The sequence below is a fragment of the Blennius ocellaris genome (assembly GCF_963422515.1).
Source record: "Blennius ocellaris genome assembly, chromosome: 11".
NCBI lineage: Eukaryota > Metazoa > Chordata > Actinopteri > Blenniiformes > Blenniidae > Blennius > Blennius ocellaris.
Window position 1 is genome coordinate 22,281,886 of NC_137660.1, and position 27,675 is coordinate 22,309,560.

Below are 27,675 nucleotides of genomic sequence, written 5' to 3' on the forward strand. Positions count from 1 at the left end.
AACGTGTCTAGGACCAATCAGAATGCACAATGTTATGACAGACAGATCTCACAGCCAATCAACAGCGCGTATCCATTGAGTGGGTTTGTCCTATTGCCAGAGTTGGGATAATGTTCTACACAGCTGTGTTTTTTTTCCTCTCGTTTTCCGAGAGCCGCGGCACAATGCGTCCAGCCTTACAAGAATAAACTGATCCAAACTCATTCATGGACCCTGAACAAACCTTCCGGTGTCACCGCGGAAATGTCTTTCCACGGTCGCGATTGATGAGGTAACGTCTCGGGGAAATGCTGTGATGTTATTTCCAGCGGCTCGCAGCTTCACGCGTTTAGTTTTTTTAAACTTTAAACCTCGGATAAGTTGCGCCGAACCATGAGGAGGACTGCGGCGCTGCAGAAGAAACTCCTGAGGAAAAGCTTGTTGCGGGACAAACCAGCTGTGCGGCTCCGGTCGGAAAGTGTCTCCCGGTGTGACTGAGCGTCTCCTTGAATGGGGCGCAGTGTTTTTGATCCTCCCTGTGTTTCTTGCAGCGACTGTTTCTGCGCTGTTTCTGGGGTCTGTGGGTCCGACCGGCGGAGGGGGGCTCGGTGGAGGAGCTCGCGCCTGCTGCGCCCCGAGCTTTAAACGCGAAAGCGGAGCGCTTTGGCTGCATGTGCGGCGACTTTTATTGGCCTGTTGCACGTGAATCCGCAGGGCCAACAACAAAGAAAAAAAAAAAAAGTATATTAGACAGCGCAGAGGTTGGAACGCAGATGGTTAAGTAAAAGTTGACAGACATTTAGACCGACGAAGTGGCTGAGGTCTGCGTAATTACGCACGGAGGCGCTCTGCTCGATGCAAAAGTTGGCCCTGAAACTGCAGAAGTTTTGCGCGCTTTGACCGTGTGTGCTGGCGGATGCGTGAGGATGGTGGAGAGCCGGAGCTCTGTCCAGAGGGAGGGGGTGTACCGCTGGTTCTCCTCCCTCACCTCAGCCCAGAGAGCCGAGTTCCTGTGCGGCCTGCTGGACCTCTGCGTCCCCATCGAGCTGCGCTTCATCGGCTCCTGCCTGGAGGACTTGGCCCGCAAGGACTACCACTCGCTGCGGGATGCGGAGATCAAAGCCAACAACCCCGCTGACCTGTCGGGCCTCACCAACATCACGGACGAGGTGGTGCGCAGCAAGCTGCTGGTGTCGCTCGCTCTGCTCGGGTCGGATAACCGGGAAGCGGCGGGGGTCCTGTACCGGACCCTGACGCACATAGACACCGTGATCAATAACTACGGCCTGGCGCTGAACGACGGGAGGACCGAGGAGCAGTTTCTGCTGCTGTTCACCATGGCCTCCAACCACCCGGCCTTCAGCTTCCACCAGAAACAGCTGTTGAGGCAGCAGCTCAGCCACATCCAAGAAATCCTACAGGTGAGACAGACAGAGAGCTGACTGCCTTTTATTTTTATTTTTTTTAACTGGATGCTCTGCACATATTTGATTTGAACATATGAATATAAAAGTTGAGGCCACCTATAGTGTCCATCCATCTATTTTCTATACCTAGTTATTCAATATGGTGCAGCGGTTTGATCTCTTAGTCTCAGATAACACTGGATCTACTGTGCTCTGAGCGCTAACCACTCCATTTGCATTGTGTTTCAACTGCCAGTGCATATTTGTTCCAAAGCATCCTACATTACTCACCACGTTTAGCTCCACGTGTGACCAGCAACAGATATAGTGATGAGTGAAAATTTGTCTCAATGACAGAGTTGGAGTCCCGGGTGATTCCCAGGTGTTTGAAAGAAGACATGTGAACCTGCCACAGGCTGCTGTGAATCTTCCTCCCTTTGACAGGATCCCCTGGAAACTTGTAGTTATTCCCATCTCCGCCGGTCCATCACGGGTGTGAGAGCTCCCGACTGCTCAGGGAAGAAAGTAAAGTGTCATTTAGTAGATGAGAGCCACACATTCACATGTTTCCAGATCACCAAATTACAGGTCAGACGCTGTCAATGACCGACTGCCTGTGAACGCCTTGAATCTAAGTTGAGCATCAGTCATTGGTGAACAAGACAAGCACACGTCTGTAGGTGAAACCTTCAAGGGGTTGTTTGAAGACGTCCAGGTGAGATTATATACTGTACATGCTCCTTTCAGACAAAGCAGAAGACATCATGCTTCAAAATGCAGGCAAGATAGAATTTTTAATGTTATTATAGTACATAATAGAATTAATTTCTACACTGATTTAAAAAAATGTTAATCTTTTTTTTTTTATATTTTCATGTAGTATACAGTTTAAGACCGTATACCACACTGTAATGGACAGTGATTGAAGTATTTGTGATTTGATTTAGATGTAGTCTGTTTCCAAACAAACCAGAAAAGCAAACCACGTGGAAACGATATAGTACATCAAACCAATCGACTTTTAGTTACAAAGTTTTGAAGGCACACGTAGGACGACGCAGAGGCTCTGCATCACGACGGCGTCGATGTGACGCTGCACCAGAAATTAGGCTTCAAATACAAAAGAGGGACCCTTCAAAAAAATCATAGGATGTATCCCAGGTCTGAACAAGCCTCTATAATGTGCATTTTTCTTGTTTTCTCTGACACGTGCAAATCTTATTTTCAAAACCTCAGCATAGGGAAAGTTTCTGGTTCATCTCTGGCGGACCCCACTCCACAGGGATCCAGCCCCACACTGAGTTGTGTTCAAAACGTCCGCAAAGTAAATAGATTTGTACTTGCAAAACGTACTCTGGATTTGATATAAGTTGCAGAAAGTGCCACATCAGGTAGTCATAATTGTACACTTTAGCCTCACACTGAGTGTGCATGTTGTTTCAGGCGAGCAGCAGTGGAGGAGGAGGAGGAAGAGGAGGAGGAGGAGGAGGAGAGGTTCAAGCAGCAAGGCCCGACAGCGACCGAGCTGCCGTGTGTTACGCTCAGCCACACCCCCTCTATCAACATCAGACTGTGTCCTTGCCTCTGGCCTCATTATCCCCTGCCAGCGTCCCCCTGCCCGATGGCAGCGCCACCTACCTGCCACTGACAGCCTGCCAGCCCTGCCATGCACACTGCACCTGCTGGCACAAGGTAAAGAGCAACTGCTGCTGCTTATTTACATCCAACCCCCGACGCATACAGGGGGCGGTGTGTGTTGTGAGGCGGGCATCGATCAACAAAATATGAAACCCTGCAGACCCAGGAAGCGTGTGTCCGCTGGCCTGTGGTGGAGCCACTGGTATTCTGCTCTGCTCACTCTCCAGAGTGAGTCGGTGTGGAGTTCGCATGTTCTCCCCGTGTGCACGCGGGGCTTCCTCCCACAGTCCAAAAACATGCATGTGAGGTCAGTTGTCTTAAGTCGGCAGGTTGGTCAGTGAGTACGTATGTGTGTCATAACACTGTAAGGGAGGCGGGTTCGAGGGTCAGTTGACAAGTCGGTACATACGTTTGTTGGAGGGTAGATAATGGAGTTTGAGCTGGTTGGGAGGTGGATGGGAAGATCAGCTGAGAACGTAGGTTGCTCACGAGGTTCGTGGTTTGAGACGTGTACTGGTGGGTGATTATGTTGGTTGATTGTTTAGTAAATTGCTCGATTGTCAGATCAGTGAGTATGTTGGTGGGCCTGTGGGCTGCTGGTTAAGTAGAGAGGAGGCTAAGTTTGTTGGAAGGTGGTTTGTAAGTAGGAAGACAGATGGCTGTGGACGGGTGAGTAGGTCAGCTGGTACATTGGCGGGTTAGTGTTTTTATTTATGCCGGGATTTAGTTTATAGGCAGGCCAGACAGTGGGCTGTTTGGCAGGTATTTGGATAGGTTAAGTGGGTAGTTAGGTCGGTACATATTTAGATGGGTTGGTGGGTCATAGCTGAGTTAATGGTTTGGTAGAATAGCAATTTGAATAAATTGTGCACTTTCCAGGACTGGATGAGAGAGACTCACCTCTCAGATATGTTTCTGATGCCGACCAAAACTTTACTTCTACACTAAACGTGTGCTAAAGACACAAAATGCACTCGCATAATAAAACTAATACCATCTCAATGAAAAAAATCTGCAAGTAAAGATAATATACATCATAGATATTGATGATGAACAATAGATCAGGTGAGACATTTGTTTACAGCTAAATGTGATTTCCTTGGTGAAAGATGATAGTAGTGGGGGAGAGAGAGAGAGACGGAGGGGATTTCCTAATGATGACGGGAGCTTGGCGGCTCGTCAGGCCTCTTTCGCTGTCACATCGGGGATCATCTTGCAGAGATCTGAGCGGCTGTTATTGCTTGAATCAGAAAAGTCCGAAGCGGAAAGAAACCCGCGAAATGACGTGAGGCAAGAAAGTGAGCGTTTTCATAAGAAGAAAAGGTGTCCGTTTGGTCGCTTTGTTTCTCACAGACATAAACACACAGGATTGTGTTCGCGGAGATGCGTGCAGGAACAGTGTTTTAAACGTGTGTGAGCAGTGAAGGGAAAGTACCCGGCTCAGAGAGGAGCGCTTGTATTTAGTGTTTTGTTGCCCTTGGCTCCTGCTTAGTGCAGGTCAGCACATTTCTCTATGCTGAAATCAACCCTCTGTGGTGTGTGTGTGTGTGTGTGTGTGTGTGTGTGTGTGTGTGTGTGTGTGTGTGTGTGTGTGCGTGCGTGCGTGCGTGCGTGCGTGCGTGCGTGCGTGCGTCTCCAGTGAATCCCCAGGAAGTTATAAATGCTCTCTCTCTGTCTCTCTCTCTCTCTCTCCCTCTCTCTCTCTCTGTCTCTCTCTCTCTCTGGCCTGTCTCTCCTTTCCTCAGCATTCTGAAGCGACTGACAGGCCTTCATAGTAAACCACAGCACTCACATGCATTAGTTACAGTAAAACAGCTTTCAGCTGCGGCTGCTGTCACCATCAGTGGATTCATGTGACACAATGGCTGAAGGCTGGAGTTCGTGTGTCTCTGCCAGAGCACATTTTAAAACCAGCCAAAGGACCGAAAGAGGCCGGAAATAGGAATACCTTCACTGGTATTGGGCAAAGTGCTAAAATTAGTTCTTGATTGCATTTACTCAGTCTCTCAGTGTGGATGATTTATAACTTGCACCTTGCTGTGTTGTTGTAGTGTCGGTATGACACATTAGCTGAGATGTCAGCACTGCGTGAGTCAGTCTAATGATTCATTGTGTTCAGATGAAGGTAGTGGGAGGAAGATGTTCTATTATCTGGACGTTAACTGAGGTAAAGTGATGTAACCATCCATATGTAACCATACATAAACATCAGTTTGAAAATAAAATTTAAATACTTAAAAAAACAACTTTGCTGCCCTTTCACACGTTTTCTTGTGGAAAACCTTTTAAATTGAACTCGTTTTGCAGATGCACTCAAACGCTTTACATTTGAACAAACCTTTTGTGTCTACATATGGAGCAAGATAATTCAACAGTAGCCCAGAAGGGTCAAACCAAACACGAGCTGTATGGAGGGCTCTCTTAGCCGGGTTTGGCTCAGATGGGAGAGCAAGTCCGTGTTTGGCTCTCTGCCTGTTCATTTGCCAAAGTGTTGTTGGTCAAGACATCCGCGTCGCAGCTGTTGTTATTGGTGTTTAAGTGTGTCTCAATGTGCTCAGATCATCGCTCCTAGACCGATGAAGCTTTCTGTGAAAAAGTCTATTTACTATTGTATGGTTCTACCACTGTGGTCTGCCAATATGGAATATACATGATACCACTATAAATCTTTAAAACTGCACATTTCATGACACATTTTTGAAACATTCACAAAAGTTGTTTTATTGCTTATTTATTTATCTCTCTTTAAGTGTGTCAAATAAAATAAAAAAAACATACAGACAATTCAATGTGCTCAAACACTTTCAAAAAACCAGCCATATGATTTAAGTTAATTTACTGTTCCATGGTTTTGTGACTGCCCCAGTTGCTCTTTCTATACTTTGACTAGTAATGTTACAGTAATATGACATGACTAGTAATATTATACCATTATAAGTCACATTACCTGCAAATCTAGTAGTATATAGTGAAGGAAACATTTCCCTTTGTTTTGTATCAAATATAGTACACATCAGTTTGAAAGCTCCTTTAAGTGAAGAGTCTTCTGGTTTCTGTACAGTACTGGTTTGTACTGACAGACTTCAGTGCCACTCCAGTCTGCTTCTCTGACCGGAGTTGCACAAGCTTCTTTAACACAAAGCAGCTGGATGCCGACTGACTCCAGAGAGAAAATAGCCGAGTTTCTTCAGTGGGATCCAGCAAGTTTTCAGTGGTGTAAACAGCACGTACGATACAGTGGCCACATGTGTTGGGGCCTGCGCAGGCCTGCATAATCGCCTCATTATAGGAGTGTTTTATATGTCTATAAAAACAAAACCAGTGTCTGAATTAAGAGCCGAGTTTAGCTCAGTTTTCTCTGGGAGGAGGGAGAAGCTGCTGTCAGCTCGCAGTCTGGTTTGTTTAGTTTTCAGATGTTTTTTTTTTTTTTTTTTTGGTGACAGTTTTGTCCACGTGTTTTTCACATTTCTCGAACGTGTCTCAGGTTTATTTCTACTCTCCTTGTTTTTTTTCTGACTCTTCCCTTCGTAACATTCTCCACTGATTCATGCCGTCGTCACAGTTTTGCTGTTTCTGCCTCTGGTACCTGCAGCCTAACAGTCAGAGTCTCCCTCCCCACACACACACACACACACACACACACACACACACACACACACACACACACACACACACACACACACACACACACACACACACACACACAGTTGGCTGGTTGGCCGAGGATCGTGCGGATGTGGCAGTCGTAATTGTTTTCAGCTCTGTATGATTCCGAGCCATAGTACATATTGAGCTTTCCCTCCGAGGAGAGACTGAAGCAGCTCACTCATCACTTCAGTGTTTTATTGTCATTGATAAATCAGCACTTTTCGGGGGTTTTCAGACAAATTGGATCAAACCTTTGCACAAGCACGGAACCCTCGGGACCTAGACACTACAGTATAGTGTCTACTGTACAGTATGTTCTCACGTTTGTATTGTTGTTACTCTTGCTGGCAGCTGGGAATGCTTTTTTTTTTATTGTCCCAAAATATATTGCTTGTGTTAAAAGCCATTTAAAATCCTGCAAATACCTTTAACAAAATTACATACGTATGTAACTTATGTACATGAAAGAAACACGAATATCTCTGGTCCAAACTAGTGAGGAGAACTAACATCTGATAGTCACATGCATCCTTCATATTGGCTGTTTTGTAGCGGTCCCATTTCCCAGTCTCCGTATTAGCGCAAGGCATTGCCAAACAAACAACATGGCCGCCTCCCGCTGTGCAGCTTTATTGCTGATGTGAGGAGAGAGCGAGACAAACAAACTCATCGTTACTCAGCTGGCGGAGGGATGAAATGAAGCTCACAAGGTTAAAGGTATTTTCACACATTTCTGATTCGATACTTACATTTTCTTGGCGTATTAAGCTGCAAAGTGGTTTTATGGCTTCCAAAATAACATGAATTTGTGTTTTTTGTGAGAATCACTCCAGTGTGCAGTGAGGAAGAGCAGTGACATGAGGCCAGTCATACGAGCTCCAGATGCCTGTAGTAAAACAAATAGTGGCCACTTCTTGTTGTAAATGATCTTGTGTGTTGTCTCAAACTTGAGTGTACATCTCTAGTGTAGTAAAGGGTCTGAAATCTTATATAATGTGGAGACATCAGGATATACAGCACATCCAAAAACGTTACAAGACTTCAGAGACCCTAATTTTCTCCCATGGAGAAGAGCTTGTTGTCCAAGAGGATGAAATATACCATCTTCTCTGTAATGTTCTCGTCATTTCGCTGTCTTTTGGTATTTATTCATAGTTTTAAAGTCAAAAGTTTGTTGCTTCGGTGGAGCAGTGTTCTCATCCGTTGTATTGAACATAATTACTGACATTCCAGCCACTGTTTTGCTGTTGCAAGTGCAGGTTTGTTACATGGCTGTTTACATACATCATGTCTCAAACGGTGCTCAGTTCCTGTCCTGGGGTCCGAGACCCCCTTTGGGAAGCATCGGAGATCATGAGGAGGGGAGTGAGGCTTTGGCTGCTCTTTGGTTGTCGAGTTGGATTTTTAAATATCAAAGAAAAGCAGCATCCTCAGACACTTTATATATTACATAAGCCAGAGACCGTGGAAACTTTCCAGTGTTGTCGTGCTTTTATCTTAACGTTTACTCAGTTGTCTGGTTTCCTGCTTTACAACCATGTAAAGATGGTCAAGATTCAAAACAGGATTTTCACTCTTTCTGAGTTTTTTTTCTTCTTTTGGTTAGGAAGTTCAGAAAAGGATATAAAAACTTCCTGCAGCTCTGCTTCTTCCAACAAAAACAAAGTGTTGGACATGGTGGATTTCTTACACAGCAACAACAGAGCTGTCGCACACTTACTCCAGCCCAGTGGTCCCATATCCGGATCCTGGGCGCCTCTGTGTAGAAAATGTGTGTAGATTTTACACATTTAAGCAAACCAGAAAAAGACACTTTCAAATGGGCAAAGAAAACCCGAGAAAAATCCTTGTATTTTGAACAGAGCAGAGGCAGCTCACAGCCTCTCTGTCTTTATTTATTAATTTTTTTGTAGGCTGTTGTTTTGTCTGAGATCATTTAGCTTGGATGAGCTCCGGAGGGAAAAGATAGAAAAGTGTTAAAATCATGATTACTCTGGACTTGATAAGACTCTTGACTGGCTGCTAAAGCGTGAACTTAAAGGAAAATACTTTTTACCCTCTCTCATTGATGTGTGGAGTGGCACAGACATGCACATTCACCAAGCAGACGTGGCCTAGAGGTTCGAGACTTTGGATCTGAGGTTAAACTAACAGGTTACCAATGTGGCCTTCAGACCAAGACCCTCGACCCCCATAACTACATGCACGTGTGCTTCAAGTCAACTATGAATAGGATGGGGGAGAAATGAAGTAGTTTTGTTGTTTTATAGCAATTACAATAAAGTTTTTTGATTTCTGATCAGATTTTCTGATTTAATTTCATGTGGAGGGATTAATAAAGAACAAGTGTATCATGTCTAAATGTTGTCATCTACAGCATTTACACTCCAGCGATTCCTTTATACAACATAATACTTGTATTTATGACATTTTCTGTGTGTGTGGTGCGTGCACAGTTGTTGAAATGTTTGTCATAATCCAGAAAATACAGTAACACGTGTCAGTGCACTGTGTATTCCAGCTTATATATCGTACAGAGCTGAATCATGTAATGAGTCATCAAAAGATTAATTATTCTCATAATGAGCAGTGATTGTAAAGTTTCCCATCAGTGGGAATGTGAGAGGGTGTGAGTTAAGATTTAGATTATGTTCATAACAATAGCACAGCCGAGCATTTTCCACAAACTTAAATCTATATGTAACATTTTATGATCATGCGAGACGAGAGATTTTCTTATTTGTGTTGGAAGCTGACAGTTTGTGGAGCAGGATTACCACCTTACAATGTTCTGCTGTTCTTCAACCCAGGAATAACAGCCTGAAGGAACAAATCCTCTGTAATCAAATAAACTGTTATTTTACCCGTTTCCAGCAAACCTGCCTTTTTCTTTTCCATTCGAAGGTTGCAAAACAAATTACCAACTTGTAAAGTTATTTTGGCCAACATATTATCAAATCTGTTCCAAAGAAAACAGCAGTGACATTCATTCTCTGCATTGTTTTCTTATTTTTTTCAGGTTCCTAAATGTTTTACTGTCTTTCTTGTAGCGTATATGTAATGAGAAGACCTGGAACAACTTCCATCTGAGCCAGGAAAGTCAATTCACTCGGATCTGATTCTGTAATTAAAGTGGAAAAGTCCGCCAGAAGACACTGAGGCAAAACATGAAGTTGGGAGGAAAACGAATAGTATTATGGGAATCTCTTCAAATAAAAACAAAAAGTTGGAAAAGTTGAAGAATGGCAAAACATAATGAGTCATTGTCAATATAATTGTGCAGTCAAATAATTGAAAAGTAGAAAATATTTATAATATTGTCTTAAAAAATGTCATCTTTGTTAAAAAAATTTTTTTGCTGGAATGTATGAATTGGAGCAGAGTGACGTTGTATTTCACAATTCTTACTTGGAAGAAATCTCAAAATATGTTAAAATTCTTACTTCATGTCATCAAATAAAACTTTCACAATCCTGTCCTCTGGGGAAAAAAAATGTTTGTATCAGAAAAGTGATGTGTTCTGTACTTGTTTCTAAATTATAACAGTAAGTTTCAAAGAAACAAAAAGCTGGAAATAACCGCATATGGTTACTATGAAGGGTTAAAGTAACAATACCATTGAGGAAGTAGAAATCCCTCTATGAGAATAAACAGAACATAAACTCCAGTAAAAATACTGTAATGTCAAATGTGTTCCGGAAAAAGTTTAAAAATATGACGTTTGAAGTTGAAGTTTCCACAGAAAACGCAAAGCACTGAAGTTGTGAGCAAGTTGTTTTTTGTTGCATTTCTGGTCTTTTGCTCATTTCGAAGCAGCGGTTTGTCCAGTGGCTCCACTATAAATGCACATTTGGATGTCGTCTCTTGGTCCCGTCGATTTCTCCTCACGCTGCTATAAATACAAGCCGCTCAGAGTCGACGGTCCTCGTTAAATATCGGTTTCCTCTCATCTAAGCCGGCCTTCCTCCTCACTTTGTTTTAGCCCCGAGCCAACATCAGTGAGAGCGCCGCTCAGTTCGGTCTCCAGCAGAATGTCACCAGTCAAGCGTGGGACTGTTTCCCATGTTTCAGGGTTTTTCATTTTTCACAACCCTGACTTTAATTTAGTAGTTTTGAAGGTGGATGCATGTTTTATTCCAGTTTTTTTTTTTGAGAAATATTAATAAAAATCTCCCCACCTTTCTAGTGGTAAGTTTTAAATAACATCAAGTTTGACAGAGTTCACATGTATTTTCCACAGTTTTGCCTTTAGTGGGGCATTCTTCAGCTTGTATCCTGTGACATCCTGAAGACTCCTCAGTCTGAGCTAAATGTGCTGAAAGCACATAACCTACATTTCCATGCAGTGTGCACTCATGTAACATGACTGAATTTAAAATGTGAAAAAAAAGTGATAAATTGATTAATTGACCACCCAAATTATTTCATATGTGGTGACCTCAGGAGGATATTATAAAAAAAAGACGACAAACAAAAAAAGTCCACAAATTGCTGTGTTTCTGAAGTTTATATTTATCGCATGTCATATATTCATCATACGATCGACAACATTTTTGCAAATCATGTTTACCTGATAACTTGTAGCTGTGTAAGATACATTTGTTCATAATTTGAATTGTGGTATTTTGGGGGATTTTTCTTATTCTTTTGCATGATGATGATTCATCTTGTTATTGCACTATATTTTATTCATTTTACATTGTGTTTAAATGCATAATCAAATGCATAATTCTGGAATTTTTTAGCATTATGCTTCTGTTTTGTCTTCTGACAGGTATTTTTTATGACACTCAGTTTTAAAGATAATTCTTAAAACATGCCTTCATGCTTTGTTCATGCCCTGCCTTGTCTTCAAATCCCTAATGTCAGTGTTCTGGAAACCACTTAGGATTTTACTAACATGGAAGAAAATGTCTCTTTAAATGAAGATTGAGGAACTTAGTGGTTCATTTTCTGCATCATCTTTAAGAGGATAGTTACTTAACGTTGCTGTAAATTCTGTGTCACACATTCCTGGCATTGCATCCCTTCTCCGAACATGAGTGGAAGCATTCACCTGTACTTCACCCATGACTTTTGCTCTGTGGTCCTGACCTCTGACCTCTGACCTCTGACCTCTGCCCTCCAGAGCCAGACCAGAGAGGCCAACCCAGCCTTGGGACAAGGTGACCAAGTCATCCCTCAGGAGCTCACCTCTCCCCACCCAGACCTACGTCCTCCACCTCCTCTTCCCCCTCCGCTACCTCCTCCTCTACCTGCCGCCCACCTGCCTCCGCCTCTTCCCCCGAGTCAGAGCCAGGACGCAGCGGCGACCAAGAACCCCCAGGGCAAAGCAGCGAAAGGTGAGCGGCCATGTTTCTGTGCAGCTTCTACGCAGTGGCTCTCCGGTCGGCCGGACGGAGACGCTCTGTCTGACCAACTGCATGTGTGTATTTATATCGAGTGTATGTGTGGCTTCACCCCCGCCGACCATCTGTATGAAGTGTGTATATGTCACGCTATACACTCAGTTAAGCCCAGTCAAACAAGATGTGACATGCTGGCACATCTGAAGATTATAACTAAAGCTTCAAGAATGCTGCCCTAAGGCCTAGGTGTGTGTGTGTGTGTGTGTGTGTGTGTGTGTGTGTGTGTGTGTGTGTGTGTGTGTGTGTGTGTGTGTGTGTGTGTGTGTGTGTGTGTGTGTGTGTGTGTGTGTGTGTGTGTGTGTGTGTGTGTGTGTGTGCGCGTGTGTGTGTGCGCACTGTATGAACTTTGAACTTTGTGGTAGTTAAAATTTTCCTCTAAAAAAACTCTGAATAGAAAGTCCCTCTTTGTTTCTTTGTTGAAGGTTTAATTTTCATTTCCTCACCCCTGTGGCATCACTATGTTTTCATGTTCTCTGTCTATTGGCTAAAGTAGCCACTTCCACACTCCAGAATACCACGACCCACTTGAAAATCACCAAACTTTCTGTAGTCCATCGAATGATATTGATGCACCAAGAATAAATTTGCACAGATTTGACCAAATTCATGCTTATATACGACTGTTTATCACACCTGGGATGTTGATGTGTGTCCAGAGTGGCAAAACACATCAGGTCAATAACTACCAGTGTTTTGTTGGAGTCAGTTTCTCACTCATAGCAAAGCTGCAGTTTAAGGTCATTGGGAGGCTCAACCTCCAATGGGGAAATTAACTTCAAGAAAAATAGATTAGAAAAAAAAAAAAATCTGTATGTTTTTAACATTATTATTACATAAAGTTAATTAAGTATTATTACAACAAATGTGAAAATGGCAGTGTAATGTGCTAAAATCGATTAGTCAATGCACTTTTGCAAAACCTATGATGAGATTTCTTTAAAATAAATGCAGTCAAATCCTGTTTGCCGCAGTCATTCTCCACAAGAACATTGATGAAAGTGTATTACTTCTCAGGCCGCATGACGACTAATAGTAGGGATGTTATTTTGCTGGCTTCCACTGCAGCAGCTCACTGATCTGCTGTATGGCTCCGTTCTCAGTATTGTCAAATGTAGCAAATACTTTTATATAAAAAAAGAAATGTTGTTCCCATGTTTTTGGCAATTGAAAGTCAAATTGATTCAGTTGTTTGGCTGATAATGCAACTTTTATGAGGAAGTACATACCATAAAAGCTGCTACAGTACCACAGAAAAACCTCCATTACAATTTCATTTGACTGACAAGAACAATGTCACCAAAAAGAAAAATCTAATTAAGTTTGAAGTAAAAATGGTCAAATATGCAGCAGGAAACAAATAAAAAAAGCATTCAAAAGACTTCAGAGTGTGTGAGAAACAGATGGCAGAAAAGCAGTGATGAAGAAAGTAAAGAATGCTTATCATAAGCTAAAAAAGCGACGCTCAGAGCTGAAGAACAAATCCACAGAAAGGTCAGTTATCGTGATCTGTCACCGTGACGAACATGTGTGGATGTCGCTCAGGACTGCAGGTTACTTTAGTAGTAAAACAGGCAACGTGTCAAAGCTGACAGCAGAGTCGACATACAAACTTAACTCTCGGTTTTACCGAAAGCCTAAATGATCAGTGAGGATATCTTCCATTATCAGCTCTTCATAATCAATCACCCAGAGACCAGCTGCTGGGTCTGGGTGTGGATCTAAGCCGGGATGAAGCTCTCCATGCTGGGCTGCTATTGTCTTGGCCATTTGCCTCTGTCTGTAACACAATGCTCAGCCATGTCACTACCTCATGGTCACAGCGCATAGCTGTCATCAGCATCACACACACACACACACACACTCACACACTCACACACACACACACACACACACACACACACACACACACACACACACACACACACACACACACACACACACACACACACACACACACACACACACACACACACTGGAGTTTCTACAACTTTCCACAGTTTTCATCAATGTGTTTTTTTGTTTTTTTTCCCACCTATGATCAGGCAGATTAACCCCAAACTTCCAATATTTTGTTTTACAACAAGCTTGTTTTCAGTTGCATGCCTAATCCGAGGCTGTAAAATGATAAAGGAAAATAAAGTGGTGTGAGCCGTGATAATCTGTACTATCTCTTCAGGAGATAACTGAAACTCTTACCACCAGCACGATGTGTATACGATGCACTCGGCTGGATTTAATTGGTGTGTGTGTGTGTGCGTGTGTGTGTGTGTGCGTGCGTGCGTGCGTGCGTGCGTGCGTGCGTGCCTGCGTGCGTGCCTGCGTGTGTGGAGGGGCAGATTAGTGTGAATGGCAGGCGGTGTGTGTGTGTGGAGCTGCAGAGCGACGTGCGTCTGCTTTATCCGTCCCTCTATTCAATTCCCCCGCTGTACTCACCTCTTTCTCTCCCCTGCTGCCTGCCCCTGCACGCCTGATGTGGTTTCACACACTTGCATCGTCTAAAATGTCAAAATCAAACACGCATGCACACACACACACACACACACGCACGCACACCCACACACCGGTTTTAACATCTCACCTTAAAATCCCCAAATATGATGGAGCAGCCCCAACCTGCCTCTCCACCTGAGGCATGCAGCCACACAAAGAAGCAGACGTGTGTGCACACAATCAAAAATGTGCACACTTATCCCAACATTAACACTCACATGTTTTCATATGCTTCCCGATGCCTTTTGACTGAGGAGGATCAGGTTTAATTGTACCACAGTGGCAAAAGTGAACGTACTTCAAGATATTTGTGAAATGCAGGAGGGGGGAAGTACCGGTATTCTTGTTTTTTGTTTTGTTTTTTGTGTGTGTGCTTTTAGGTTTGTGTCTTCCTGCAGTTTCTGTCATTCAACATGTAGAGTTTCTTTAGAAGCAAATAAAAGGGAATGTTTATTAAAACATAAATATTTGGGAATGTTGGTTTATTTTGAATTAAATTTATTCAGCTGCTCTCTCACTAACAAAAGTGGCCACATGTTCAGACCCTCTTTTGGAGGTTTTAGGAGAGATTCCAGATTCCAATGATACGCTCCCGGTTTGATTGTGTCCTCATGCACTTTTCCTATCGGGAAGTGGGACATGTGCTACTTGCCAGGTACTCATGAACGCACCAGGACTTTCAGAAGCAGGAGAAAGGATTTAGTTTAACGTCAATCCAGAGGGACGGTGGATTAATAAACAAAAGGTGTCATGATGTAACTTCCAGCTCGTCTGTTTCAAATACGGTACAGATAGTTTTAAGCAGCCCGACGGAGCCAAGAGCAGAAATTGAGAAGGTTGAATCCAGATGGGGAGCAGCATCCTTTATGTGCTGCACAGCAGCAGCAGATGGGAAGTTAGGGCGCGTATGTACGCGGAGCCACTGCCAAGATTTCTGCCTCATCTGCTGGAAGACGAGTGTGCAGGAGCCAGAGTGTCAAAGAGTTTCAAATGGTTCACAGGACCGAGGCCAAGAGACGAATCATCCTGAATGAATGAGTAAACATATTTAGACCTCTCAGATTAGCTTGGATCATTGCTATCTGAACATCTGACCACATGGAGAGGCTCAGTCGATTAACAGGAAGAAGCTTGTAGGTGATGATGAAATGTTTGTTGTTCGAAATGTGGGAAAATGTTTCTCAAAACCTGACATAGTGCCCTGCAGCAACAGTTTTGATAGGATGCTCAGTTTAGGACCAAAGGAATTGGGAAAATGTTCAGATTTGAACTATGAGAGTCATATATATTTAACTTATTATGACATGATATAATGAATGTGTCAACTGATACTTGCTGTGTCATAATTTATTGCTGCAGTTCTGAGATTATAGGATGTCTTGTGGCTTAAAAAGTCAAGTAAAAGTTCTTTAAGTACATTTTAAAACAATGTGTGCTGACCAAATTGCCTTACAGGTTATTCAAAAGGTAAAGGGACTTTTAAATGGTTAATGTACTTTACATATGTAACATATTTTATCCCTGGAGTCATCTTGATGTGCTTTACATGATGCATCATGTTCACCTATTCATGCACATGTGGAGTCGCGTTCATTGTCTTGCTCAAAGACACTTTGACCCACAGACAGAGTGAGAAGGGGAAGTGAAACCTCCAGCCTTGGCACTGGAAGATGACACCCGAGACTACTTAATAAGAATTACAAGAAAATTGAAAATAAAGTCAAATAAACAATAAAAAAAATTAATTTCCGGACAACATTTCAGCCAACATCTGTACACATATCCCTAAAAATATTGCAAATAGAAATTAAAAAAAGTTGCCACTTGAGCACGCTTAATACACCTTTCTGGAATGAGTGCTCACCTGGGTTCCTTAATTTCTCATTATTATTTGGTTTTCCACTATTATACTGGTCTGAATAAAGTCTGCTTCTCTACAGCTCAATGTTATTTGTGGATCATTCAGAACAAACAGCCTTGGGCAGAATTCTGAAGGGATTGAGTAGAACCAATGGAGGTTCAATGAGCCCTTTGGTGCTCCATTTAAATCAGACAAAACTCCCAAGTGAATGCCCAAAACCACAAGAATTTGTTTTTTTGACAATGAATACAGAGATTTAATTTGCGATCAGTGACTTTAAAGCTCGTACTGGGCATCCGCGATCATACAGCTCTGACAATATAATGTACGATTGCGTCGCCCAACTTGAATAATCTGATAAAATACATTAAAAGACCATTAAAATATGGCAGCGCCTCAGGGTTGTCTTGTAGAACCATTGAAAAAGCTTTCACATTTCAAAGCCGTTATTGTGCTGGATTGGGGTTTGCGATAGCAGCTTTAATGTTACTTGGTATTGAATCGCAAAGAAAATGTGTGGTATGGTACTTCTCTAGTTATGCTGCAGTCTAGCTGAAGCCAGTGGTAGCAGTATGTATGTGTCGAAGCTGTACCTATACCGACCTCTGACCTTTCCAAAGTCGACATACAGAGTCACACCCGGGCCTTTCAGGCTGCTTCACCTGTAGCTCCGGACTCCGACCTCGCTGGATTTACTGCCTTCTGAGCATAAGCCAAGTAGAAATTCCTCGAGGCCATTTAAGCTTATCGTCTGGGGTGACGGTGTCAGAGCAGCTGTCTCAAATATGTGACTTGTGGTTAATCATCCGCGAAACGATGTGCGCTTCTTTCAGCGGCGATTGAGAGGGTGGTGCTGCGCGGAGCGACGCACAAGTCCGAAGACAAAAACGAATACGTGTTTGAGGTGAGTCGAATATCAAGTGAAATTCTTCACTTTTTCAAACTTGCTCCATGTACAATCATTTCTTTGCAGCATTTTGTTTTTTTTATCTAGCTCTGTTTTCCCCTGCTCCATTGTGAACCCATCCCCCCTCTAGGTGAGCTGGTCTGATGGTTTCATGCTCTCTGTCGTCAGAAGTCAACACGAGGTGTCGGAGCTGATGTCCCAGGTCAGACATGTGAACTCTACAGTGTGAAGATTGATTGATAAACGTTCACTATCCACTCTATTGGGTACACCCCGACAGTACCAAGTGGTACCCCTTCTTAATTCCCCATGACATTGATTCAACAAGGTGCTGCAAACTTTCTTCAGAGAATTTGATCCAGTTTTGATATTCACATCAATGATGTGAATATCACCAATAAATCCCATCCTAAGGTCTTTTAGCACCTACAGTCTATTATTGATTATAGCATATTGAATTTTTAGTTTGATTTAATTTCACCTATCAGTCGTTGTAATGTTACGGCCGAATAGTGAATATCTCAGTGAATTGCCGCAACCTTGTTGCTCATTCTCATGTTGAATGTTTCTCTCGAAGCTGTCACAGGCATTTCCAGATGAAGGACTGGAGAAGTTCCTCCCTCCGTCCGTAGAGCCCGACCCCAGGTCAGCCTCATCAACAGTTTTCTGGATAAAAATACAATCATCTTCTGTTACTTTACCTCTTTTGTTTTTGTCATCATGGCTTCATGTTGTTCTAACAATTTATTTCACAAATAAGTCCTTTTACACATAAATACAGAGCACTGTGACTTTTAATACTGGGGGAAATGTATCTGATTAGTTTCTATTGATGTTGTTGGGTAGTTGTTGCAGCCCCAATTTGAATGCATTGAAATCAAATTTTTTAGAATGGTCTTGTCTTAACACTATACAATATTAGATAAACATTCAATATGTGAAAATTTTTCACGACAGTAAATGACATAAATGTTTTTATGCTTTGAGATTTGTTTATCCAATAACTGACCTTTCTGTTCCTCTAAGTTTACAATTGTTTTTTGTTTTTTTCATGTCTTTAAATATGCATTTGCACTTCTCACTAACAGTGTTATGATGATAAATTGTTTGGTCTAGTCTTATCACAGTATCTCCTTCTCGCTCCTGGCTGTGCACAAATCTTCTTCATGTTGTCACATTTGTTGTGGAGTCTTTTCATTTGATATCAGAGCATCCCCCCCCCCCCCCCCAACATCTTCCTGTCCTCTCGCAGATGTCTCACCGCCCTGCCCTACCATGTCCTCAAGCACCACAGCGTCCAGCTGTTCTTCACCTCCACCAGGCCTCTCTCACCCGCCTCTCCCTCCTCCCCCCCATCCTCCACCGTGCCGCCGCCGCCGCCGCCACCCTCCCTTCAGACCACGCCCGTCGCCCCCACCTGCCCGTTGACCTCCAGCTCCAGTAAGTTTGTGTGGAGCTTTTAATGTGCAGAGAAATTGGAGACAACATGTTGCAGCAATCAACAGATGGGTTTAAGAGAGTGAGGCAGCATAGTCCATAAAACCAGTCGGAGTTTATAGAGGGCAGCGGGGGTATAAAAACAGGACACATCTATTCTTAGATGTGGAGGAAGAAACTGCCAAGGAGGGATGGGCAAGGACAGGAGGGGATAAAGGAATCCAAGGCCAGGCGTCAAGGAGCGTGGAGAGGGTTAATAAAAAGGACAAGGCTGCGACTGGGAGTTCTGGTTGGTTGTAGTGAGGAGGTGAAACTGTGGCCTGGATTCTTAGTCTGCGCTTCCGAGGTGTCGGAGGGAGCGGACGCATCTATTTTAGGCCGGTGTGGGAATTCAGGGTGGCATGTTTGTGTTGTGAAGCCTCGACTGTGTGTGTGTATGTGTGTGTGTGTGTGTGTGTGTGTGTGTGTGTGTGTGTGTGTGTGTGTGTGTGTGTGTGTGTGTGTGTGTGTGTGTGTGTGTGTGTGTGTGTGTGTGTGTGCGCGCGCGATCCATGACTGACCTCATAGCAGGGTGTATTTATAGCCGCCTTGGTCGTGTGTTTCTATGTGTCCTTTGATCAAGTGGGTTTCAGATTCACCCCAATATCCTGGCAAATGTGAAATCACAGTATGTCTGCACGTTGTGCATAAACTAAAGCACAAGGTTATTATAGCCTGAACATGTGCAGACGTTTGCAGCAACAACAGAAAAGTTTTCAAATACCTGTAAATGATTATTATAAAGCACTAATGGACACACATATCACTATAATACAAAATCTACCAAGTGTTTCAGGGTTATGCCGTTTCCCCAGCCCCCCCATCCCCACAACACAGAACTTCTAAAATAAACACCTTATAAGCACGATATGAAAACTCATTGCCAATTTTTGGGCATTCAGGTTGAAACTCATTGAAGAATTACTTGAATGGAAATTGAGTTGGTGCCATGCTAAGAGGTTGATGCAGGAGTTCCTCGTGAAGTTCAAATTAAAATGATTAACAGCTGTTTGGTTCTCCACTGGTCTGTCTTCAACTATTCACTTATTGTTTTAAAACACTGTGTAGTTTAAACCTGCAACAGTTGAATACAATATCGCAATATGCCTCTATTGTGAACACAAATGCCTAATGATAAACAATAAAGTGACGAGGATGCAGAGATGGTGATGTTGTTTTTTTGTTTTTCCTCTCACAGACCACGGCTGCATGGTGCAGTACAGAGGAGCCAATAGGTGAGATGTTCTTTCTTTTCTTAATGATTGAAACCCGGCACAAGAAAAAAAAAAAATCCTCATTAGTTTTTAATACTATTTTAATGCTCTTTCTTTCTTTCATTCTTTCTTTCTTTGGGGTAGGGTCGTGTACCGAGTGGCCAGCGTCCAGCCCGTCATCAGCACCCACAGCTCGGTGTTAACCCGCTCCACTCCTCACCTCTCCTCCATCCCCCCTCCTCTCCCTCCCGCTGCCCTGCCCCCCTCCATCCCTCCCCCACAGCACTCACCTCAGAGGTCCTCCTTCCCTCCGCCCATAACAGCGCTGCCCACGCGGGGCCCTGCACCCGGCGGGAGCGACACCGCCTCCTCCTCGTGCTCCTCGTCTTCTTCCTCCCAGTCACATCCTCAACACGGTCCCTCACACTCGTTCTCCCAGCACCTCCTTCACCCTCAGCCCCGCCCCCAGGTCCACCTGCAGCCGGCGCCCCAGGCCCAGCCCGGCGCCCCGGAGCAGAACGGCATCCTGGACTGGCTCCGAAGGCTGCGGCTGCACAAGTATTACCCCGTCTTCAAACAGCTCACCATGGAGGAGGTGAGGAGCAGCAAGTTGTATTTTGCATACAGCAAAGCACACAACAAATCCGTTTCCCACAAATAAAACTCATCGCATTTCTTCAAAGTCAACATGAAAACCATGTTTAATGTGTTTTGAAGCAGCAAAACTTTTTCACAAAGTTTACCACCAAAAAACAGATTACTGTCTTTGCGCAAGAAAAAGTAACAAATGGCAGTTTTTAATGGGAAATATAACTAATATTTAATGCATTTTCATGAAAATGTTTACTCACAAAATACATTCAGATTTTGATCTGTTTTTGAGGCAAAAACTATTATTTTTACTGTTTTTACCAGGAAAATAACAATAGAAATGTTAGTAATGAATGCATTTTTGGGGGTTTACTGGAAAAACACAAAATATATGATGCTTTCAAGCACCTAAATAATATTGGTCAGAATTTTCTTGTGAAAGGTTTTTAGAAATATCTCATTTTAACAGGAGAAATTGATCTTGATTTTAAGAGTCTCAAACAATGCAACCCCAGGTCACTAAAGCTTTCCTTGTCTGCGGATTCTGTCCAATATTACTAGAACTATGTGACAACATGCTTTGACGAGAAAGTGAATAAATATGAGATGTTTTTGCAGAGTCTAAAAGGTTCTGACTGTGTTTTCCTGTACGTCTTGTAGTTTTTATCTCTCACAGAAGAAGACCTCAACAAGTATGACCTGACCCAAGGAGCCAAGAAGAAACTGAAGACCCAGTTAGAGCTGCAGAAGTCTGCAGAGTAAGACACAGATAACACAAACTCCACATTTTTTCTGTCTGCTTGGCTCACTGTTAGTAATTAAACAACCCTCCCTTAAAACAAAAGGCTAAGTGGCCGTGTTTTACCGCAACATCTGGAGGAAATCAGAGCACAATTTGGACACAGAGTCACGTTGAAAAAAAACCCTCTTGTGTCTCTGTGCGCTCGCGAATATAAACAGATTAACTCTGCTGTTGCAGTTCACTGAGGACACAGACCTCAAGAGGTTATGTTGTGATATGTATTGAATTGAAATTAAAAGAACACCTGGGTGGGAAAAAAATCTAGATTTAAGTGTAGTTGGCCTGCACCATGTCGGACTGATGATTCGCTTCATTAACAATTGACAGACGCACTGATCGGCAGCTGATTCCCACAGAAAATGTCCTGCGGTAACGGTCCGCGCAGTGTCAATGGTTAACCAGCCAGAGGTGGGCTGCAGAGATAAGATGTACTTAAATCCCAGAAACTCGTGCAAAAACACAAAAACACGGCCCTTCGAGGAAATGCGTCCGCATGTCCTGATTGTCATTATTACACAATCATCAGTGAACAGTGATGTGAACATTCCAACGAGCCCCGCTTATCTCTGGAGTGTGCTCCCGTTCCTCGTATCTACATGTTTCCAGTGTGTGTGTGTGTGTGTGTAAAATACACAAAGTGGAAAGTTCCTGCAGGGATTTTCAGATGGGACAGGTGTGTTTAGGTACAGGCCTCAGGTTTATGTTGAGTGGTCAGTGTCGCCCCCTAGTGGTCAATAAATATCTCCAGCTCTCGTTGGTGCGTTTCACTGGTGATGTCAAACACGTTTTAGTTCAGGGGCCACGTACAACCCAGTGTCATCTTGAATGGGCCTGACTGGAAAAATAATGCCATAAGAACCTTTAAATTTAAACTTAAAGGTTTTCCTTTGTTGTGGAGCAGAGTATACGCGATGAAAATGTCTGATGAGGTCGATGTTTGACAAAAATCTTTCATGGCAGCCGCATCAATATCTCAATTTAGCTCTGTGTTGTTTCTCAGCCTGAGAAATGTGTTAAAAATTGATGTTTTCTTTGAAACAGTAAAATCACAGATTCCTCATATTGTACAGTATTTGTTGTAAAAGTTGAGTGTGTGTGTTTCTTATATTGAAGCCCGTCCAGTCTTGCAGTTCCACTTTGTACCACATGATGCTGTAGTCAGTTACCCTAACGTGGAGTCTGTCCTCAGTCCAGCTGCATGAGATGAAACTGCAGGTTATTATTCACTCTTCACAATGTAAACCACTGAAGACAAATTAAACTCCCTGCTGGAAACATTCTTGAATGCGAGTTTATATAAACGCGTGAAGCAAACCTGTGTTTTAACTTTCACCACGTTGTGTTTCTGACTTTCCTGGTTTTGTGTTTCCAGCAGAGAGATAAAGATGGACAAATGGTCCTGCAGCAGTATCGCCAGGGTGACGCCTTCCAGTCACATGGGACCCTGCACTCACTCCACCCCCACAGGTAACTGAGCTGCTGCCTCTCAGCAATCCAAAACCCTGGGCTTTCAGTTATAAATGTACACAATTGGCAGCAAAAGCCGATTAAAGACCCACTATAATATATATATATATATATATATTTCATGTGAATAGCAGGGGTCTCCACTCATTAAACAGATGTTCTGTGATCAACATTGCCTTTGGTTGTCGTATGATTGAACCTGAAAAACAGTGACTTGTGTTTTGGCAGAGCTGCGAGTGGAGGTGGACGGCGTGTCGCACCATCACCCGGCGTGTACGGACAGCAGCTCGTCCTCGGGCTACTCCAGCTCCCCCTGCTCGCCACGGACTCCTCACTGCTGCGACTCCGCCTTCGACCGGACCAGAGACATTCACAGACGTAAGATTTCCCGCGGAGCTGCTGTGTCATCTCGAACAAGATGCTAAAAGAGTTCAGGGATCCATGAGAACAACAACTCTATATGCATCTGTGTTTGTTCATTTATTATTATACAGTTGCAGTCCCTAATCTTTTGCCTTTCTCTCGTCATTACCAAAGTAGGGAGTGATTTTATAAATGAGACGTAGCACGTGGGATGGTGTGTTTGTGTTTCAGGTGTGTCGGGTTCAGACGCAGCAGGGGGTCCAGAGAAGGACCGATCCAGCCTCTTCATCCTGAGCTCCAGCTGCCCTTCAGGCTCCAGTCGCCCCACGGCCCAGGTGCTGCCTGTCCAGACTGACCCAGCTCCCCCTCTGCCTCCCTCCTGCTCCTCCGCCCACCCACCCTTCGGCCTGCCGCAATCCTCCTACCACCCTCAGACGCTTCTGTCCCCGATGTCCAACCCAGCGCGCATCCTCACCTCCCCTCGTAAGCCCAGGCCTCCTCCCCTGTGCACGGAGGACAGGACTAAGCCGCTGGTCTCGGGTCTCCCCGCAGCCGGAGCGGGTTTCAGTTCGGGGCTGAGCGTCGGGGTCGGCGTGAGGCTGGAGACCCTATTCCCCGGCCACGGCGTGGATGTGTCCTCCGGGCTCCAGGAGTCCGGGGCGTGCCGCGGCCTGCCGGGCGGCAGCATGGGTCTGATGGTAGAAACCAGCTCCGCTCTGACCTCCACCTCCAACAGCCTCCACCACGTCTCCCACCCTCCTCTTCACTTCCATCTCGCCTCCTCCTCGTCGCCGTCTCCATCTGGATGCTACTCCCACCCTCCTACCTCCTCTTTCTCCTCCTCCTGTTCCTTCTCCAAGCCTGCGGTCCCTGGCAACGCCTACTACTCGCCCCAGCCGACCTCCAGCCCCTCTCCGGCCCCCTCCTCCGGCCCCTCGTTGGATCAAAGTTCGGGTCACAGCTCCTCCATGTGTGTCTGCAGCTCCTGTGGTTGTCGGGGGAACTGCGGCGCCTACGGGGCGTTGCCTGGATACGCGGCGGCGGGCTACCTGCAGCCGTTCTCAGCCGGACCGTCCCTCTTCACGCTGGGGCCCCTGCTCCATCTCAGCCCCCTCATCGCCTCCTCCAGCCCCACCGCCACCGGGGCGGCGCCCTTCTCCTACCCCATGATGGTGCCTCCGCCGCCACTCTACCGCCACAGCCCCGTGCCCCACGACCAGCCGCAGGGCTTCGGTTTCTACCAGACACACGGCCTCATGGGAAATGGAGCCCATAAACGTCTTGGAGGAAACCTGTCGTGTTATAACTGCGGTGGAAACGGACACAGAGCGGAGGACTGCAAGCAGCCGTCCATGGACTCTTCACAGCAAGGTGGGCGGAAACACAAAAACAACTCAGACACACAAATATATATAATTTCAATGAATTAAAATGACCCCTTTTTTATTTTTATTTGTTATACTTCACAAATGGATCAAATGACGAATTTCCACAATAATTCACGAAGAATGTGTCCACTGATGTTTTATTGTTATGAGTTGTTCGTGTGAGAGCCGTGTGTGCGTCTGCTGTGCTTCTCAGGTACGTTTCGACTGAAGTACACGCCGCACGCTGACAGTAAGGCCACGGGAGACTGAGCTCACTGTTCCTCCCGAAGCTGGCGAGCTGCAGCTCCGGACGAGGCGATGAGACGGAGACGCTGTTCGAGGCTCTTCAAAGACTGTCCATCTTCATATCTTCCAAAGGAAGATGGGAGAAGTGATTCTTCCCTCCTCGTTAAAATATAAAGTTCCTGGTTATCGGAAATTCCTCAGAGAAAACATGGCAGCCAGTGAGAAGAAGAAGATTCAAATGCAATAGTGTTTTGGGTTCCCAAACCAAAGATACAAAACTCCAGTCAGGTGAGGATGTCTCAGTTATGCAGCTGATGGTTGCTCTGAGTTCAGCGTTATCTTTCCTTTAATATTTACAGTGGTTGATAAAAAAAATATTTTTAGGCTAGAAATGTAACATTTAGTGTAAATGAAAGTTGTTTTTCCCCCAAAAAAGTAACACATTTAAAAAAGAAAAGTAGGTTTACAGTCTTGTGGATCAAAACTTGTGAATTCTTAATTCTCAAACTGGTTATTTTCAGACATGAGCCAAATTAAAAAGCACAATTTGATTTCCATTTTTCTCCCACATGGTTTCTTTGATCAACATTTTTTTCATTATTATTTCTTATGTGCTTTTTCTTTATCATTGATTGAAGCTATGAGAACAATGTAGGTTCTAATTCTTAACGTTTAAACTTCTCTGTACAATCTTTGCACAAAGTTGGTCACTTTAGCTGTTTGTTTCAGTCTACTGCAACTTGCATTAAAAAAAAAAAAACTCCTCCTCAGCAAGTCCAATGCTTTATCTTTAACACCCTCAACTTAATAAATGATGGTAGAAAAACAACTCACATATAGGTGGTGTTGTGGTTTTCAGTGTCTGGGCTTTTCTGGGTGCTTTCATTTCCTCCTGCAGGCCAAAGAAAAGCTTCTGAGGTCAATTGATGACCATAAATTGACTCTTGGTTTGGTCTGTGTATGTCATCAGCCCCATGAAGCAGCAAAAAGCTTTAAAACGATGCGTGATTGGACGGATCGTTTGTTCTTCTAAAGCACCACACGTGTTGGTTATCGAGCTGTCGTCCATCTTTACGCGCAGCCTCACGATCTGCGGCCTTTCTTGTACCTCTGAGCCAACCTGAGGGCAAAATGAGAACAAGGACCTTTTGTGCCAAACAAAACTGTCCATCTATAATCACAGTAAGATAATCAGTGTAAACAGAATTTAGCAGATTCAAATAAGTTTCACTGTGTGCAATTTTTTTTTTTTTTTTTTTTAGGCTAGACGAGCGTTTCAAAGTGCCAAGCTTTCGCTGTTTCGACAGATGTTTTTATTTGGTCTTTTCATGATGGAAATGTCTCATTTTGTTGTTGTTGTGTTTGCTTGTGTACAGTCTTTACGGAAAAGAAGAGTGTTATTGAGATTAAATAGTGAGAAACAGTGCTGGAAGTGTTTGTATGCGTGTCACTGTGGGTGAGTTGCTGGGCAGGACCTGGACAGACACGAGGACAACTCCTCCTTAAGATTGAAAGGAAAAACTCAGCCTGTGCCCCTGGAGGGTGCAGCACAGGAATAAGGGATATTCATTTAAAATGGTAAATACTTAAGATTCAGTATGTTTAAGACGTTATTTTGTTGTTGTTGTTTTTTTTTTTTAAGTAAGTCAACAGAACGCTTTTATATCATGGCAATGGCAATCAGCTCTAGCAGCACAACTGACCTTTAAAATATAGTTAAAAATAATACATTATTATTATAAAAGATATCAATGTACAAATAGCATCATCCAGCACTGATAAGAGTTCACAGTCATTGAACATTATCTTGTGGAAAGGCTGCATCTTCATGTGGGGTACGATGAGATTATTAACAAAAATAATCTAGACTCGCAAACTTGCAATGTAGCAGGCTCCAGGCTTCTTTGTATTGAATAAATAACTCAAAATTGCCCCTAATGAGAATTAAAAAAATACATTCCAGGGTTAAACAGGCCGTGTAGCATTGTTAACTAAAGCAAACAGGCAAATTCCACACGTTAGTTCAACAAGCCTATAGAAGTTTTACAAAAATAGTCCAGCGTTGAAGTAACGTCGTCTTCAGGAGATAAAAGCTATTACTCAATATTAGAAGTGCTTCAAGTCAAGTTTGGGCTGTAAAAAGTTCTGGTTTTTCAGGTCAGTGCAGGAGGGCGCGACATTTGCGTCTGCTCCATTCCTCTCTCCCGCGGAGGTCCCCACGACTGTCTTGTTCTCAAAATGTTATTTCTGCAATGAACAAACCGCTTCCTTCACAGTTTATACGACATTTTATTTGATTGTTTTGGTGATCGTTCAGCCTCACGGGGCTCAGTGAACCGACGCTCCAGCGTGCATGTCGCTCAATACGTTTGCTTTTTAGGCATTTGTTTGAACTCCGTTTGTATTTAGCCATTTTATTTGTTGGTCAGATTTTATACTGTTTGTTGTGTTTTTGAAAACCGGGTTGTTTATCTAAAAGTTGAGATAAAACTTGTTTTAATAATAAAATATTGTCTCAATCTGCCTTTCTGTCCTCTGGGTTTTGTTTTTTTTTTGTTTTGAATGTTTAAGAGGTTTTCAAACTGCAGGCGGAAAAGGCCTCTTCTCACAAACCTGAGTAAGTTTTGATGTTTTGCTGAATTTCCTTGTGTTTTTCTCATTATAAGGTGTTTTTGTTAATGGATGTGAATTACTTTTAAACATTATCTTCTATACATGAAAATAGATGAATAGTTCTGCTTCTCCTCATCTGCTATTTAATTTGATAGCAATTGAAATTGATCATAAATGTCGGAGCAATTGTCCTAAAATG

General features: G+C 43.6%; 1 protein-coding gene across 1 annotated transcript; it reads left to right on the forward strand.

Moving 5' to 3' along the window:
- The first annotated feature begins 127 nt into the window (after positions 1–127).
- Positions 128–27,387, forward strand: zcchc14 (zinc finger, CCHC domain containing 14). Its single transcript, XM_080504895.1, has 14 exons — positions 128–1,400; positions 2,829–3,077; positions 11,800–12,013; positions 17,264–17,334; positions 17,468–17,539; positions 17,915–17,982; positions 18,590–18,777; positions 20,012–20,048; positions 20,172–20,622; positions 21,279–21,376; positions 22,793–22,887; positions 23,116–23,265; positions 23,482–24,621; positions 24,832–27,387. Exons 1-14 carry the CDS (start codon positions 906–908, stop codon positions 24,885–24,887), a joined length of 3,384 nt encoding a protein of 1,127 aa, XP_080361021.1. The 5' UTR covers positions 128–905; the 3' UTR covers positions 24,888–27,387.
- The last annotated feature ends 288 nt before the right edge of the window (positions 27,388–27,675 follow it).

Bases quoted from the DNA above. Each gene is read 5' to 3' on its own strand.
- zcchc14 (XM_080504895.1), top strand. From the start codon at position 906: ATGGTGGAGAGCCGGAGCTCTGTCCAGAGGGAGGGGGTGTACCGCTGG. The intron at 18,778-20,011 runs GTAAGTTTGTGT...TTCCTCTCACAG, and splicing joins CCCGTTGACCTCCAGCTCCA to ACCACGGCTGCATGGTGCAG. The intron at 22,888-23,115 runs GTAACTGAGCTG...GTGTTTTGGCAG, and splicing joins CACTCACTCCACCCCCACAG to AGCTGCGAGTGGAGGTGGAC.